Consider the following 16947-nt stretch of genomic DNA (forward strand, 5'->3'; position numbering starts at 1 on the left):
AAAAGGTCACTAACAGATTTTTTTTTACTGATTGCGGCCCGTGCGCTGATCCTGAGACTTTGGAAGTCCACCCGGGTGACAACCATATCGGACTGGTTCGCAGAGATCTCGTTCTTGCAAAGGATGGAAGAGCTTTCTGTGGGGAAAGACACATTCTGACCTGGGGCCCCTGGATGGATTTTATGCGCTCCCCCACTTACACCACACTGCAGGATTGAGATCCCCCTCCCTTTACCCCAACACCCCTCTCTCCTTCCCTTCCCTGTCCTTTACTCCCAGAGTTTACATTTGTTTCCCTCTTTTCTAACTAACTTTGATATAAAGATACAATTTTCGGTTGTATAAGCTTACTATGACTACCACAATGCACAATTGTAATACTTTTCTGAAATTAGCTGTTACATCCTTTGTAAATGTTCAAGTTTATAATATGCTACCGCCTGAAAGCGATGACATAATCTCTATCTGTAACCTTTGTGTATTTTCAATAAAGCTTTTTGAATTTGAAAAAATATATCTTGTAATTAAGATTATGAGAAAGAAAGTAAATGAATCAAAAATGCTGGATTAAAAAAAAAAAAAACAGGGAGTACCCTAATTCGACCCTAGAAAGGGCAGAAAATACTAAGAAAAAAAGACAGAAAGGCAATGTAAGTCAGAAAACATTTTCTAAAAATAAAGGAGTTACTGCTGAAACATTTACATCTGTTATATGAGGATGAAAAATGGGCCAACATATAACATTATATCGAGGATGAAAAGTAGTAACCAAAAGTTTGCCTTCAATCTTTATCAAGTCGAATAGCATGGTTACATTATAAAGTATTTGTCTATTTTACAGTAACCAAGTCTTTTTTTTGAATACTGAAAATAATAAAACATACAAAGTGGAGGAATATATAAAATGCTGCAGTAATTAAGTGGTGTATATGTATAAACTGCACAGGTTATAACAAGTTGTTCATGCCGTGCACTAGCAGTTTTTGAGATTTCTTTAACATAGGAACTATAGGACATCTGTGTAAACAAGAAAAAAAACAAATGTCTAATGCAGCTCGACATTTTGTCACAATTGATAATGGTAATGTGTGAAGCCTAGAAACCATTTACAAATAAGGTCTATAGGACCTCACTGAGATCAATTGGTCAACATGTCACCTTTATTAGTTTTTTGCTAGAAAGCAGCATATTCTATTCATTACAAAGTGGGTTAATTTTCATTAGTGATTAAAAATCATGCAGAAATAGAGAAAAATGGGGTCGAGTAGTGAGACGCGCTACATCCAAAGTGTAATATTGATTGTTTTTATTAGAATTGTGACTACGCGTTTCAACACCGTAATGGCGTCTTCATCAGGTCAAACACTGTAAGGTTGCATAATAAAAAACAGAACAAAAACAAAACATAACGTGTCATGGTTAGTAGTTAGTAAACATAAAAGACACAAGGTTTAATAAGCATAAACACAAAAGACACAAGGTTTAGTAAACCAAGGGTTAAAACCAGGGTTAGAAGAGAGGAAATGTGTATATGCAAATGCAGAGGTAATCAATGTAGCATAGTAGATATGGGCAGGGAGATTGTGGTGGTAATTGATATAAATAGTCTGAATGAAATTAGGCAGATGATTGATCAATTAGTTAAATGAATTATATAATAAATAAATAATTATATACATAATTAATTAATACTAAATAAATGAGCAGGTAGTTAGTATATACAAAAATAAATAAATAAATGGATGTATAGGTAAAGAGGGAATACCTGCAGGGAATTCTGCTGTATCTGTGGCAGATGATGTGCTGCCTAGATGTCCGAACCTAGTGGGGGAGGAATGGGTGCAGATGAGACCGGGGGGTAAAGAATGGGAACGATGGAGTCCGGAGGGGGAATTGGGTCTGAGAGTGACTTATCGCTGTGTTCAGTGCAGCAGGGGAAAGGGCTGCGTGCTGTCACTGGCGCGGGATGGACAGAAAGCGCGCCGGGAAGACACGCGGTTTTTATTGATTGACAGACAGCCGGGTCTGAACGATGTGATGGCAGTGCGCAGGTCTCGGAGCGGAGACATGGAATGAATAGGAGTGAGAGAGGTACCGGTAAGGTGATGTGATTGCATGAAGAAGGGAGGATTACAAGACGGGGGTTTCATGAGGATGAGTAGTTATAATCAGATTGTAAGTGGCATGGAGGGGGAATAGTTATAAGATGATGTAGAAATGTTATGTGACAGTATAGCATCGGATGAGAGTAGTGATTACATAGGAATAGTAGCATATAATGATGTTACATTTAACAGTTGAAAACCATATCATAAGTGTAGGTATAAATAGATAAATAAAATGTATAAATATCCTCATTTTTGGCAAACCCAGGTATATAGATATGAGTCTATATATAATAGTAAATGTAGATATAAATAAATATATATCCTGGCAGACCCAGGTATATGAATAAATAGACATAAGGTATGTGAGTGTGTATGCGACAAAATACATAATAATTAATAAATGAATAATTGACTAAATTAAAAATTGAATAAATTAAAAATTAAAAAGGGGGGTGGCAGCGGCATGCGTGCACCATAAGCAAAAAGACATTAAAATAGGCAGGGACAGTACAAAAATTATTATTATTATTAGGGGGTAGTCCGGAAATGTTACTAATGGAGTCCAGGAGAAGAGAAGATGTAAATGGGGGGTTAGAATGATGTTTCGACCATATCATTTAGAACAGCGGTGGAAAGGGTGTCCAATTTGTAAATCCAGCATGATTCTTGTTGGCAGAGTCTCTGGAATCTGTTGCTGGTGGTGGAGGGTACTTCTTCAATCGGGGTGATCCTGATGTCACTGAAGTCCTTGCCATGTTTGAGAGCGAAGTGGCTGAAAACGCTATGTTTCAGGTAGCCATTTGTGATGTTGGACCTGTGACTGTTCATTCGAATGTGTAGTTCCTGAGTAGTTCTGCCAATGTACTGCAAGTTGCATGGGCATTCCAGAAGATAAATGATAAAGGATGAGTGGCAATTGAGGAAGGAGAGGATTTCGAAAGACTCACCGGTAGTGGTTGAGATGAAAAGTTTTCTTTTGTGCTGGATGTTTGAGCAACATAGACATCTAGGTGTGCCGCACTTGGTTGTCATTTTAAGTTTGCTTAGGGCGAGTATATTGCGAAGGGTTCTGGCTCGTCTGAAGGTAACTGATGGTCGGTTGGGTAGGGAGAGTTTAAGGTGAGGATCACTGAGTAAAATAGGCCAATGTTTAGTCAGGATGCGTTTGATATTGCTGTGGCTGGTGTTGTATGTTGTAATGAAGTTGAGTGGGGTTTTTTTTTTTGTTGTTTGGTTGCTGGTGTGGTATTGGCTTACTTGGTTGAAGGCATTGATTCTGGGTGAGAGATAATGTTTTGGTGTATGCATCTTGTACCAGTTGTTTGGGGTCGTGTTTATCTTTGAACCGTTGTTTGAGAACTTTGGCCTGGCTGATGAAAGTGGTGGTGTCTGAGCAATTTTTTTGGATGCGTTTGAATTGTCCATAGGGGATGTTGCGGAGCCATGGGGTGTGGTGTGTACTATGGAAATCCAGATAACTGTTGACATCTACGGATTTGAAATGTGTACTGGTGGAGAGGGTGCCTGTATTGCTGAGTTGAATTGTGAGGCCCAGAAAGTGGATTTGTGGAGTGGAAAAATTGTGGGTGAAGCTGAGGCCCATATTATTGTTGTTCAGATAGTTGATGAATTCAGTGGCTGTGTCTAAGTTGCCTTCCCAGATGAAGAACAGATCGTCTATATATCGGCGGAAGAAGATGATGTGGTTATTAAAAGGGATTAGGGCCAAGGATGTGTTCTTGTTCGAAAGTACCCATATATAGATTTGCATACGATGGGGCGAATCTTGTGCCCATTGCGCAACCTTTGATCTGGCGGTAGATGTTATTTTCGAAAGAGAAAGAATTGTGATGGAGAATGAAGTTGATGCTTTCGAGAAGAAAGGCAGTCTGTGCTGGAGGCATCTTGGGATTTGATAATAGAAAGTTCTCAATAGATTTGGTTCCTAGGGCGTGTGGAATGTTGGAGTATAGTGCTGAAACGTCAGCTGTTAATAGCGACCAGGCTTTGCGGTTCCTTTGGGGGTCGGTGGGGTTATTGAGTAGTAGAAGTTCATTGATCAGTTGGGTTGAATCTTTCAGATAGGATGGTAACTGTAGGACGAAGTGACAGCACGCAGCCCTTTCCCCTGCTGCACTGAACACAGCGGTAAGTCACTCTCAGACCCAATGCCCCCCCCTTCCGACCCCATCGTTCCCATTCTTTACCCCCCATTCTCATCTGCACCCATTCCTCCCCCACTAGGTTCGGACATCTAGGCAGCACAGCATCTGCCACAGATACAGCAGGATTCCCTGCAGGTATTCCCTCTTTACCTATACATCCATTTATTCATTTATTTTTGTATATACTAACTACCTGCTCATTTATTATTAATTATGTATATAATTATTTATTCATTTATTTATTATATAATTCATTTAACTAATTGATCAATCATCTGCCTAATTTCAGACTATTTATATCAATTACCACCACAATCTCCCTGCCCAGATCTACTATGCTACATTGATTACCTCTGCATTTGCATATACACATTTCCTCTCTTCTAACCCTGGTTTTAACCCTTGGTTTACTAAACCTTGTGTCTTTTATGTTTATTATGCAACCTTACAGTGTTTGACCTGATGAAAACGTCATTACGGTGTTGAAACGCGTAGTCACAATTCTAATAAAAATAATCAATATTACACTTTGGATGTAGCGCGTCTCACTACTCGACCCCGTTTTCTCTATTTCTGCAAACTACATCTGGATCCACATCCAGCTCCAGGGCTTGACGCTGCAACTCCACTCCAATACCTCCCTCCCCCATTTTGCGCATACCAATTGGCGCCTGGCTCTAGAAAATCCCCCACAACTTTTTCTTCTCCTCCTAAAAATCATGCAGTCAGAATAGAGTCTATTTTTTACACAGGATGTTGCACATTATTATTAAAAAGCATTCAGGACGTACAAGTATGATTCTCCATTTGTTGTTCTGAATATCACTTAGGAGACAGTAGATGTCGCTTTTGCTTAATACCTAAAGAACACAAATTTGTTTCTATTTGTTAAACAATTCTTGAAAAATTAGTTGCTTCATTAGATGGATTGTAACCTCAACACTCAGGTGTAGCTGACATGCATGTCTCAAGGCCTCCATTGCTATTTTACTGAATGCACATTTAGTCAACATAGAAATTGCTGCGCTCTTCCGATCCTCCCTCCATACATCAGTGGCTGGGCCGTGTCAACGAATTACAAAGGATGGAGAGTCTCCTGAACACTGATCCAAAGAGGGCCGCCCGCTCTCAGAAAACATGGTTCCACTGGGTCTCCTTTGTGGCATCTCCCCGCTACTTGGACTTGACAGCGCGGGATGGTGATTCTACCGAGATCTGAGCTCTAGGTAAGGGGAGGCACAACGCTCCTTCTTTTGATTCCTCTACTCTCCTCTTTTTCCCTCTCTATTTCTCCTCATATCTATTTCCTCTTTCTCCTTTTAAAGAAATTTTATAGAACGCATCTAATTTACAGTGAACTTGTTTCAGTAGATAACGGTACATTGAATTTTTGTTGTCATACACTTGACATTCTTTGTTATAAATTGTTGCATTATCCAAATGTAACCCCCTTTCCCTTTCCACAAATGGGTGCATGTTGGCGCCTGATTATTTGACTGTAAGTGCTTACCCCTTTCCCTCCTCCCTCCATTTATGCACTGTTTTGTTACTAAAAATTAATACAAATTTTAATACGAAAAAAAAAACCATAGAAATTGCTCTTTTTCTTATCATGCACTCCACATTACACCATCCACTGTTCGGCACTACACCGACTTGCTCTTAGTAACGCATTGAGTCGAGTCAGTGTAGTGACAAACAGTGGATGGTGTAATGTGGAGTGCATGATAAGAAAAAGAGCGCCAACTATGTTGACTAGATGTGAATTCAATAAAATAGCAATGGAGGACAAATTTGTGCTCTTTAGGTATTAAGCAACAGCGACATCTACTGTTTCCTAAGTGATATTCAGAACACCAAATGAAGAATCACACTTGTACGTCCTGAAGGCTTTTTAATAATAACATGCGACATTCAGTGAAAAAAATAGACTCTAATCTGATTGCATGATTTTCAATCACTAATGAAAATTACCACACTTTGTAATGAGTAGAATATTCTGCTTTTTAGCAAAAAACTAATAAAAGTGACGTTTTAATAAAATGTTGACTAATGGGTCTCAGTGAGGTTCTATGGATCTTTTTGTAAATAGTTCCGTTATACGGACCCAGTCATAAGTCCATCCACTTTTCTTTTTTTTTTTTTAAAAGGGGGGGGGGGCTCTGCGTTGGACATTTTATTAAATGGGGCTCTGCTCTGGACATTTCCTTAGCGAGGGGAAGCTGCTGCTGGACATTTTATTACTGAGTGGAAGCCACCGCTGGACATTTCATTGATGAGGGGAGGTTGATCGACATTTTGTTAAAAAGTAGCATTTCCCACCCTAGGTTAATACTCCAGTCAATAAGTTTTCCAAGTTTTTTTTGTGGTAAAATTAGGTGCCTTGGATTAAACGTGGATTTTTTCGTCACAGTGAAAAGGCCACAGACAAGGGGATATTATAGATATGTGTGGAGCTATAGAAAAACATGTGTTATAATATCGCATTAAAACAAAACGGGACAGCTGCAGGAAAGGGGGCATTTTAGACCGGGGGACTGCTGGAAATGGCACATTATATGGGTAGGGGGTCACACATGAAGTATTTGCAAGGACATCAATGACATTACCATCAGGAACCAGGATAAACTTCAGAGATTGGGAGCTTGCATATTTAATTAGTCTTCGGAGCCAAGGGCCCTTCGATGACTTAGGTTGGAGCATATTAGCATATTTTTATATATATTCTGTATATGGTTCTAGAGATAGAGAAAACCTGTTCCTAAGAATAGAAAATACATGCAAGTGAGTTTAGGCCGCCTACCATCAGAAATTGGAACATTGGTTTTCATGCAGCCCCACGAAAAAAAAAAACACAACCATATAAAAGAGAAAATAGTACATGGCCATGAAACAAAAAGGAAAGTTAGGCCCTATCCATTCTCTTGGGTCCACAATTTCTGCCCGCACGCACACTATGATGTTGTGAGGCGGTGATCCGCCACATCATAGTGTGGGCCTGGCTCTGCTCGTGCTACTGTGGAATATGGAGAAAATAAGCCACAGGGGGCACCGGAAAGTGAATAATGAGTTTATCATTTTTTATGTGCTGGGGCAGTATGTGGCTGCAGTGCCCCCCTCCCACTTCCTCCACTGTGTGGCACAAGGAGATCACCCACAACACACTGTGGAAGAAATTGGCCTGACAGTGATATATATATATATTTTTTTAAATATATTTCCTTTTTATAGCACATGGGACAAACACTTAGATTTAATCAAAGACATCACATGTTTATTGATGCGAAATACTTGCTTTTTACTAGCTTAAATGCTCCATATCCTCATTCAAAGTCAAAGGTCTACCCGTATTATCATCTACTTCTGAATCAGAAACTGTCTCACCCACAGATATTTTTTTTCCTTCATCCTCTTAATCAGAATTATCAGAAGTGCAATCCAAGAAGAACCAGGAGAATCTGGGGATTTTGCCATCTTCCTAGATATGTTTTTAACCAAATTGTGCACTTCCTCCAGAATAAAGGTAAGCATAAAGTTGTATAAAAATACAGTTGAGGATTCTTGAGCTACAGGATGCTGTATGCAACAATGTGCTACTCTTTTAAGAAAAAGGTTTCTGCCGGAAACCACACTTGAATATTTCAGAGATCACAAGCCACACTTGAATATTTCAGAGTGCCACATAAAGGAGCGAGCTAACGGAATGCACTCCGCCTAGAAAGCCACCCTTGCATTCTAGCAGACTTGCCCAGGGTACAGCCGGGATTGTGGACGTAAGACTGACATAACCCTCCTTACAGTGGATTTGCCACTCTGTAATAGAGCTCTAACTGCCCCTGAATTTTCTGTACCTTATCAACAGATCCCCCTGTTTTGCTGCACAGGACTTTTGCTGTACAGAATAATTGTAAATAATCATCCAACCTAACTGGTATAAAATATTTTGCACCCTAAAGTAACAGTGCTACTACAGCTGCCTCAGAGTCTCCTACCAAAAGAAAATCATTCGGGTAAGGGATAAAGATGCCTTCCTTTAAATGGATAAACAAAGCCATCTCAGATATTAGTTTAGTAAACATTCTTGGAGCAATAACTTACTCCAAAGGGAATAGCTTGAAACTGGAGATGGGCAAGTGAACCGTTTAACGTTACTGCCACTCTGAGATCTTTCTGAAAAGCAGAATGAATGGGGACATGGTAATAAGCATCTGATAAAGTCTATCGAGGACATATAGCAGCTGAAAAAAGTAAATTTATTGTTGATTTAAGAGTTTCCATCTTAAATTTCTCAACTGACAAAAACGTATTCAAAGGTTTAAAGTTTAGGGAACCATCCAGTTTCCGTACATGGAAAAGAGTAGAGTAAAATCCTAACTCTTCTTGTTGGATAGGGACTCTAACTAGGACAGCTTTTTGAAGAAGGAGGTTCACTTCACGTTCAAGAGCCTCCTGTGCTTTGGAATTATCCATTAGTGTAATTGCAGACCTATGTGGAGGAGGGAATGAAAAGGGCACTTTTAGACCGGTTTTTAATAACTTCTAATACCCATTTGTTATTAGAATTTTTTTTTCGCATTCTAAAATAAAATTGTGAAAGTCTACCGCCTATCGGAGCCTGGCGCCCCTGCTGGTCAATCTTCTTAAAAGCTGGAGGATCATGATCTTGTTCTTCCATCCCGATTCTCTTCTATCCCTAGCTCTCTGGTTTAAAAAACAACCTTTTTTGCTGCCTGAAGGGAGCATTCCTTAGTGTCTGACTTGTTGGGAAATCTTTCTTTTTATCAGAGACTTTTGTCAAGGATTTTGTCCAGAATCCAACATAAGCATGGTGTCCTCAGGCGGTATCGCGGCTAGATCAGCCCCGATACCCCCTGAGGATGCCAAGGCGAAACAAGTCGAGGGGCTGCTTGAGCTAATTTATTTTAAATCTGTGTTGAAATGGTGTAAAATTAACTATAGATCTGAGGTCGAACTGCAGCAACCCTTGGTACTGACACCTAGGAATCAAATAGGGATAACACGTAGCCGCTATATATTAGAGTGTATGTCGATAGAGCTACATTAGACTAGTGTCAAGCAGGGCATCAATAAGTGTGCAATCCGCAAACACACATAGAAATAGCAACCTGCAGAAGTGTGATAGGTCTGGGAATTCAAGCAGGGCACAAACGTTGGTTTAGCCTAAACACGCACCGGAATATCACTTTGCAAGGGTGGTACACGTATGTGAACCTGTGCATGACCTCTACCCTAAGGGGGAAAAGACATTAGTTCAATGTGCTCACACACAGTATCGATGTGTGCTGATACCTTTATGATTTAAAGAAAATATAAAATCAGACTAATATATTGACCTGCCTGACTAATTATCCCTATCCCCTACAAATAATAAATTACTTATTTTCTACTCCCACCACATGATTTTATTGAGTTTTCTATAGATGAACTTACACTAGCTCGATAGATCTTACTGTTAATAAAAGTTATTTTTTATAGGTTAAAGGGACATCCTATTTGTTGCTTAAATACAACTTTTATTGAATAAATCATTAAGGGCATAGGTCCGAACGTTAAGTGGTCTTAGGACTATCTGCCCTTTACAGCCTGTTCCAGCTAATAATCTTAGCACATCTACTGATGCGTCTGCCAGGAATGCAGAGGCCTTCTGAGAGGTAGTAACATCCATTAACAGTTCATTTCTAGGAACACCCTGCTTAATCTTATCCTCTAACTGGGATAACCACATGAATAGGGATCTAGCAGTACAAGTGGCTACAATATTGGGTTTGAAAGTAGCCGCTGATGCTTGCCATGACCTTTTCAAAAAACTATCGGCATTCTTGTCCCTTTATCGTCATATGGGTTTCTTTTTGAGAGACAATAAAATGGCCAAGGCCTCTCAGATGCAGCAATTGCATCTGAGAGGCATTGGCCATTTTATTGTCAAAGGGATATTTCTTTTGACCTTTCGGGGTTTAAATACCTTCCTCTCTGGTTTATCCCATTCTGACTGAATAAGGAAGGAAACATTTTTATTTTTTGGAACATTACATCCTGGACAGAAAGTACGGTACTTTCCGCACTTCAATTTCTATCATAGACCTAATCAATTTAATTAAATGATCAGGGTTCCTCTAGGAGAAATAATGGTCTACCAGTGTCATCCTCTTCTAAATCTATTTCCGAATTATCATCAGATTCCTGAACTAGGTCTTCATCTGAAAGGTCCGAGACATAGACCCTAGAGGTACCTGGGGAATCAGCCCTTTTAGAAGGTCTTTGCCTTTGAAGAGAGGTCCGAACCTCCTCCCATAACACCATAAGGGATGATTCCTGGGTGAGAAACTGGCAGACCATCTCCACAAACTCTACATGTTCTGTTCTTAGGTTTTTTTTTTTTGGTTTTTTTTAACTTTTTTAGGGGGAGTTTCCGCTTTCTAAAGAAGAACAACATAGAGGGGAGCAAATCAGTAACCATTATAATTGCCGGGTTAGGCAGTACTCACCACCTGCCAAAAACATAGAACACTGTGCGCCATACTGTAGATTCCTCCGCACTAGATTCAATCTGATCCAGTTGATCTGCTTCTCCAAGCTCATGATGAAAACCAGCAACAATCCAGTGTATCGCAGGGGTTAGGAACGCAGGCTAACATATATGTGGCATATAAGTATAAACAGGGCAACCAAAATAGCATAGACACATGGTAGGGTACATACTGCAGGTAGCAGGCTGATGAGTAGCTCTTCTGGATCAGCTGAAGCTGCGAAGGCCCCAGAACCAGGGACTTTTTAAATTCAAATTTTCATGCCCCGCAGCTCCGGTCACGTGACTTGCCGGAAGTGGGGAATCGAAGGCCTTGAAAAAGCCTGAGATCCCGCGCCGCCTTCTCCCATGATCATACCGGTGGCGCAACATCCACGTGGTCCACCCCACAGCCCCAGACTTCACCTCTTTTCCCAGCGGCAACACAGAGGATCCCGAAAGGGAGCCACGTCACTGGACTCCCTCGCTGCTTGGAGGCATCTCCACGGCCATCCCGTGGAACACCGGAGACCCCCGGCACCCCTTTGCTCCGATAAGCATTAAGGAGTTTTCTCCTTGGAACCTCACTGAGGTTCCAGCTGGGTCTCCCGCAGGTGACAGGCTAAAGCCGAGTCCACGGTGACCACCTAAAGCGGAATTGAGCCTTTTGATAGCTTCCCTGGGTACCATGGAGACTATGTATGTGGTACAATCCACACTAGTGGACCAGCGTTATTGCGTGCTGGGCACATACTGTAATACACGAGGGTTACACCGACAATATGTTGGTCATTCCTTCCCACAGTACTATAATTTATACTTACCCTTCCATTGTCACATATATATATCCATATATACTTTTTTCTTTTAGTTTCGTGGCCCTAATCCAACATGGCCGCCCGGCAGTCCTTGAGATGTACTGCGCGTGCGGTGGATTCTGGCGCATGCGCGGTGTCATTTCCCAGACGCCAATGGGCCGACTAAACAATAGTGAGGCTTCCACTTCGGAGGAGCAATCCTATAGCTTGCTGGGTAATCTTAACCTTTTCTTAGCCAAATACTGCACTTTATCTTCACTTGTTTTATGACACCAAATATGAGATTACTGTCTGTATATATCACATGTACACTCACCGGCCACTTTATTAGGTACACCATGCTAGTAACGGGTTGGACCCCCTTTTGCCTTCAGAACTGCCTCAATTCTTCGTGGCATAGATTCAACAAGGTGCTGGAAGCATTCCTCAGAGATTTTGGTCCATATTGACATGATGGCATCACACAGTTGCCGCAGATTTGTCGGCTGCACATCCATGATGCGAATCTCCCGTTCCACCACATCCCAAAGATGCTCTATTGGATTGAGATCTGGTGACTGTAGAGGCCATTTGAGTACAGTGAACTCATTGTCATGTTCAAGAAACCAGTCTGAGATGATTCCAGCTTTATGACATGGCGCATTATCCTGCTGAAAGTTGGGTACATTGTGGTCATAAAGGGATGGACATGGTCAGCAACAATACTCAGGTAGGCTGTGGCATTGCAACGATGCTCAATTGGTACCAAGGGGCCCAAAGAGTGCCAAGAAAATATTCCCCACACCATGACACCACCACCACCAGCCTGAACCGTTGATACAAGGCAGGATGGATCCATGCTTTCGTGTTGTTGACGCCAAATTCTGACCCTACCATCCGAATGTCGCAGCAGAAATCGAGACTCATTAGACCAGGCAACGTTTTTTCAATCTTCTACTGTCCAATTTCGATAAGCTTGTGCAAATTGTAGCCTCAGTTTCCTGTTCTTAGCTGAAAGGAATGGCACCCAGTGTGGTCTTTTGCTGCTGTAGCCCATCTGCCTCAAAGTTCGATGTACTGTGCGTTCAGAGATGCTCTTCTGCCTACCTTGGTTGTAATGGGTGGTGATTTGAGTCACTGTTGCCTTTCTATCAGCTCGAACCAGTCTGCCCATTCTCCTCTGACCTCTGGCATCAACAAGGCATTTCCGCCCACAGAACTGCCGCTCACTTGATGTTTTTTCTTTTTCGGACCATTCTCTGTAAACCCTAGAGATGGTTGTGCGTGAAAATCCCAGTAGATCAGCAGTTTCTGAAATACTCAGACCAGCCCTTCTGGCACCAACAACCATGCCACGTTCAAAGGCACTCAAATCACCTTTCTTCCCCATACTGATGCTCGGTTTGAACTGCAGGAGATTGTCTTGACCATGTCTACATGCCTAAATGCACTGAGTTGCAGCCATGTGATTGGCTGATTAGAAATTAAGGGTTAACGAGCAGTTGGACAGGTGTACCTAATAAAGTGGCCGGTGAGTGTATTTATGTATGGATTCAGAGTATATACACATTGTACTGAATAATATGTTTTGTACCAAGATTAATATACATATATTTATATAGAATGCACTGGCACTTTAATGACACACCTCCTTTTGTATATTTCACACTGTGTCTCCTACATATACCCCATGTGGGTCACTTGTTAAATTGCTTGAGAAAGGTGTGTTACACCGAAACGTCGCCACTTGTTCCAATAAAAATCACCATCATTTGATCTGAACCTTGGAGCGCTGCCTGCCATTTCCATAGCTATATATATATAGTATAGCTATATACTGTATAGTATAGTGTACACAGGGAAAACATGTGTGTATGCACACAAAGAGTACATACTGAAAATGGACAGCAGGAATGGTGAAGTACAATCCTCTGGCTGGCTGGGAGCATGGACAGAACACAAATTAGTGTGCAAGGACCTCTTTAAGTTTGAATTTTCCACCACACAGCTCCGATCACGGGACACGCCGCAGGGCTGCGCCACTTCCGGTCTCTGTCGGAAGCGGGGAATGTCCAACAATATGCAGAGGAAGGAAGCCACGTGCCCTAAGCGCTCCACTGGTGGCACGGCCCTCACTGGTCCAGCCCATGTTCCAAGACTGTGCCACTAAGTCCCGGGAGGGGGGTTTAGTGTCCCAAATCACAGGTTAGCTAGTCCCTCTTTGCCCATTAGAAAAAAAAAACACATTTATAGCAACCTAGAGATGGGTCAGAGAGGGACATTGGACCCATCTCTGGTCATTTCTGTGCCAGCACAGTAATTCAATGAAGAATGAAGCTGAAGCTTCATACACCTGCTTCATTGCGATATTGTTGTACTCACGGCACATGTGCAATGAAGCCGGGGTGTACTACTCTAGCGTCACTCAAGCAGCTCTGGAATGAGGCAAAAGTTTTATAAAGGTTTATATATTTTTTTTTTTTTTACAGTGGGCACAGTGGTACTAACTAAAGTGCTATTAGGGAAACTAAGCCACCGGTCTATAAGGACTTGTGGTTGCTATAGTGTCCCAAATCGCTCTTACAAGTGTCCTTGAAATATAACTAACCAGATGGGAATACATCTTTAAAAAATCTTTATGGATTTTGCTTCCATCTGATGTTTTAATGGTTGAGAAATTAAACAAGTTTAAGTGGGCCTGGATACCTTTCTAGAAAGGGAAATTTTTCTAATTTTTAAGGTGGGACATTGATTCAGGGATTTATACCGACTGCCATAGGATAAGTATAGGAATTTTTGTTTTCCTTCCTCTGGATAAAACTCTAGGTTGGACCTACTTTTTATAAAAGCTAATCTACTAATCCACCCTTCCCAGATTGATGGCAAGCAACATTTGTTGATATTGTTGATGTCTTTTCTTGTTGGTTTTGTGCTAACACGTGCCTGAATGTCTCAGACCAGCAAACTTTTACAGAGGGGGGATGATCAATAAATAAAGGACATACGATGAGCAGCACCTGGTCATTACTTACACTCCTAATGCCTAAGGAAACTATAAAGGTGTACATAATTTTTTTACATACTGATCTGAATTTGGTTTATTTTGTGTTAAATAATCACAATAAAATCTGTTGTGCATTGGTGTTCTTCTAAGGTTGTATTATCACAGAACACATACAGATCTGATTTCAGTTTTTGCTGTCCATGTGTTATTGGTGTGTCATTAGCACCAAATTCTTGGAAAAATTGCTTTGTTGCCACCAAAATTAATATGATAGTGTACTATCTGTTAAACAAAAATAGCATAATACCTTACAAGGACCATATGTTTTTATTTTTTATGTTCTGATTTGTATAAAACTAGAATTCAGGGAGGGTGTCATGATTATTTCCAAAGTTCAGAGATACAAAGGAGACTCAAAGTGCATCAATGCATGTACCCTTTTTGGAATGCCACCGAATAATAATGCCAGTGAATAATAATAAACAAATTACAATGAGCATCTGAAAGTGTATTTTCAGCTATTTAACTACTAGGGTAGTGTAGGCGGAAGGTGTAGGGGATTGAATAACATAGTAACCATGTAAAATAGTGTGCTTTAGCTTCTTCATACCTGTGCCGCAAATGTCCCCACAACAACTGCACAAAAGATAGGGTTTCGGAAGATGTTCTCAAAAACATTTCGCTCTCCATGGATTTTTCTAGCATTAATCTCATTAAAAAGTTGCATCATAACAAACGTGTTGAAAACAATGGTGTAATGTTCTGAAGGGGGGGAATGCAGAGGTACGTTTCTCCCACTGTCAATGTCAAAAAATTTCTCACCTGTGAAAAAGGAAAATAAGGAAATCTCACTTTAATTTGAAAGAAATGCAGATTGTATGCACACATTCCAAATATATGGCCAAACGAATAAATGCTTATAATAATTGTGGACTTCAAATATTGCTTAATCATAAAGAAGGCTCAGACACTATAATTTGTATACATGCACAGGAGTTCATCTTTAACCCCCTTAGCACTTCATGAACCATACTACGAAATGAAATCATTATTGAACCTGCACATTAAGCCCTTACCGACATGTGACGTAATAGTATGTCACGTGCTTGGAGCGGCTCACAGGCTGAGCCCTCTCCATAGCCTGTAAGTCTTTGCTGCATATCGCGGGTGTTAACCCGTTGATCGTGACCGGCTGCAGGCAGACTTAATAAAAATTGGCAACAGAGACCGGAGGCTATCTCCTTTTAACCCGTACATTACAGTGTGCGATCAGCACATTGTAATGAATGAGGAGGAAAATCCCCATATACTGCCAGTACTGTAGTACGACAGTATATGATAGGATTGATCGAGACAACCTAGGGTTAAAGTACCCTAGGGATTCTGAAAAATAATAAAAATAAAAAAGTAAAAAAAAACAAAAAACCCCCCCTAAAAATTCTAATCACTCCTTTCCCTAGAACTGATATAAATATAAATAAAACAGTAAAAATCATAAACACATTAGGTTTCGCTGCGCCAGAAAATGCCCAATCTATCAAAATATAATAACGGTTTTCTCATTGCGTTTAACCCCATAACGGAAAATAGCGCCCAAAGTTGAAAATGGCACTTTTTATGCCATTTAAAAAATATAAAAAATTGTAGAAAAAAGTGATCAAAAAGTCGTACAGTCCTAAAAATGGTAGCATTGAAAACATCATCAAAAGGCGCAAAGCTCCATACAACAAAGTATAAAAAAGTAATTACCACCAGGAGATGGCAAAATAAATCTATTTTTTTTGTACAGGAAATTTAAATTTAAATTTTTGTAAATGTATGAAAACATAAAATCTATACAAATTTAGTATCCCCGTGATCATACTGACCCAAAGAATAAAGTAGACATGTCATTTGGGGCGTACAAGGAAATCCGTAAAATCCAAACCCACAAGAAAACGGCGCAAATGCGGTTTTCACCAATTTCACTGCATTCAGAATTTTTTCCCGCTTCCCAGTACACTGCATGGAATATTAAATATCACCATTTTAAAGTGGAATTTGTTATGCCGAAAACAAGCCATCACACAGCTCTGCACATGGAAAAATAAAAAAAAGTTATAGATTTTTGAAGGTGGGAAGTGAAAAATGAAAACACAAAAACTAAAAATGGCTGCAATGGGAAGGGGTTAAACTCATTACAGTTAAAAAAAAAAAAAACAAAAAAACACCATCACATGGTGAGTTGGGTCATAACAATGTAAGTGAAGAAAGTATTTCAAATTGACGTACATGTGAATCATAATAAGAGATCATCATATCAAAGACACCTATCCAGAATACAGTATCTTGTTTAACCCCTGCGCGC

At 40.4% G+C, this 16947-nt stretch overlaps 1 protein-coding gene across 5 annotated transcripts in view; it reads right to left on the minus strand.

Moving 5' to 3' along the window:
* The window catches only part of ATP2B4 (ATPase plasma membrane Ca2+ transporting 4), a 240537-nt gene that overhangs the window by 37752 nt on the left and 185838 nt on the right, over positions 1-16947 (minus strand). For all 5 annotated transcript variants that reach the window (XM_072137311.1, XM_072137308.1, XM_072137307.1 and 2 more), the window contains one exon: positions 15211-15422. In XM_072137311.1, the coding sequence (XP_071993412.1) occupies positions 15211-15422 (212 nt within the window). The remainder of the gene's footprint in view (positions 1-15210; positions 15423-16947) is intronic.

This window comes from Engystomops pustulosus, chromosome 2 (assembly GCF_040894005.1).
Source record: "Engystomops pustulosus chromosome 2, aEngPut4.maternal, whole genome shotgun sequence".
In the NCBI taxonomy this organism is placed as follows: Eukaryota; Metazoa; Chordata; class Amphibia; order Anura; family Leptodactylidae; genus Engystomops; species Engystomops pustulosus.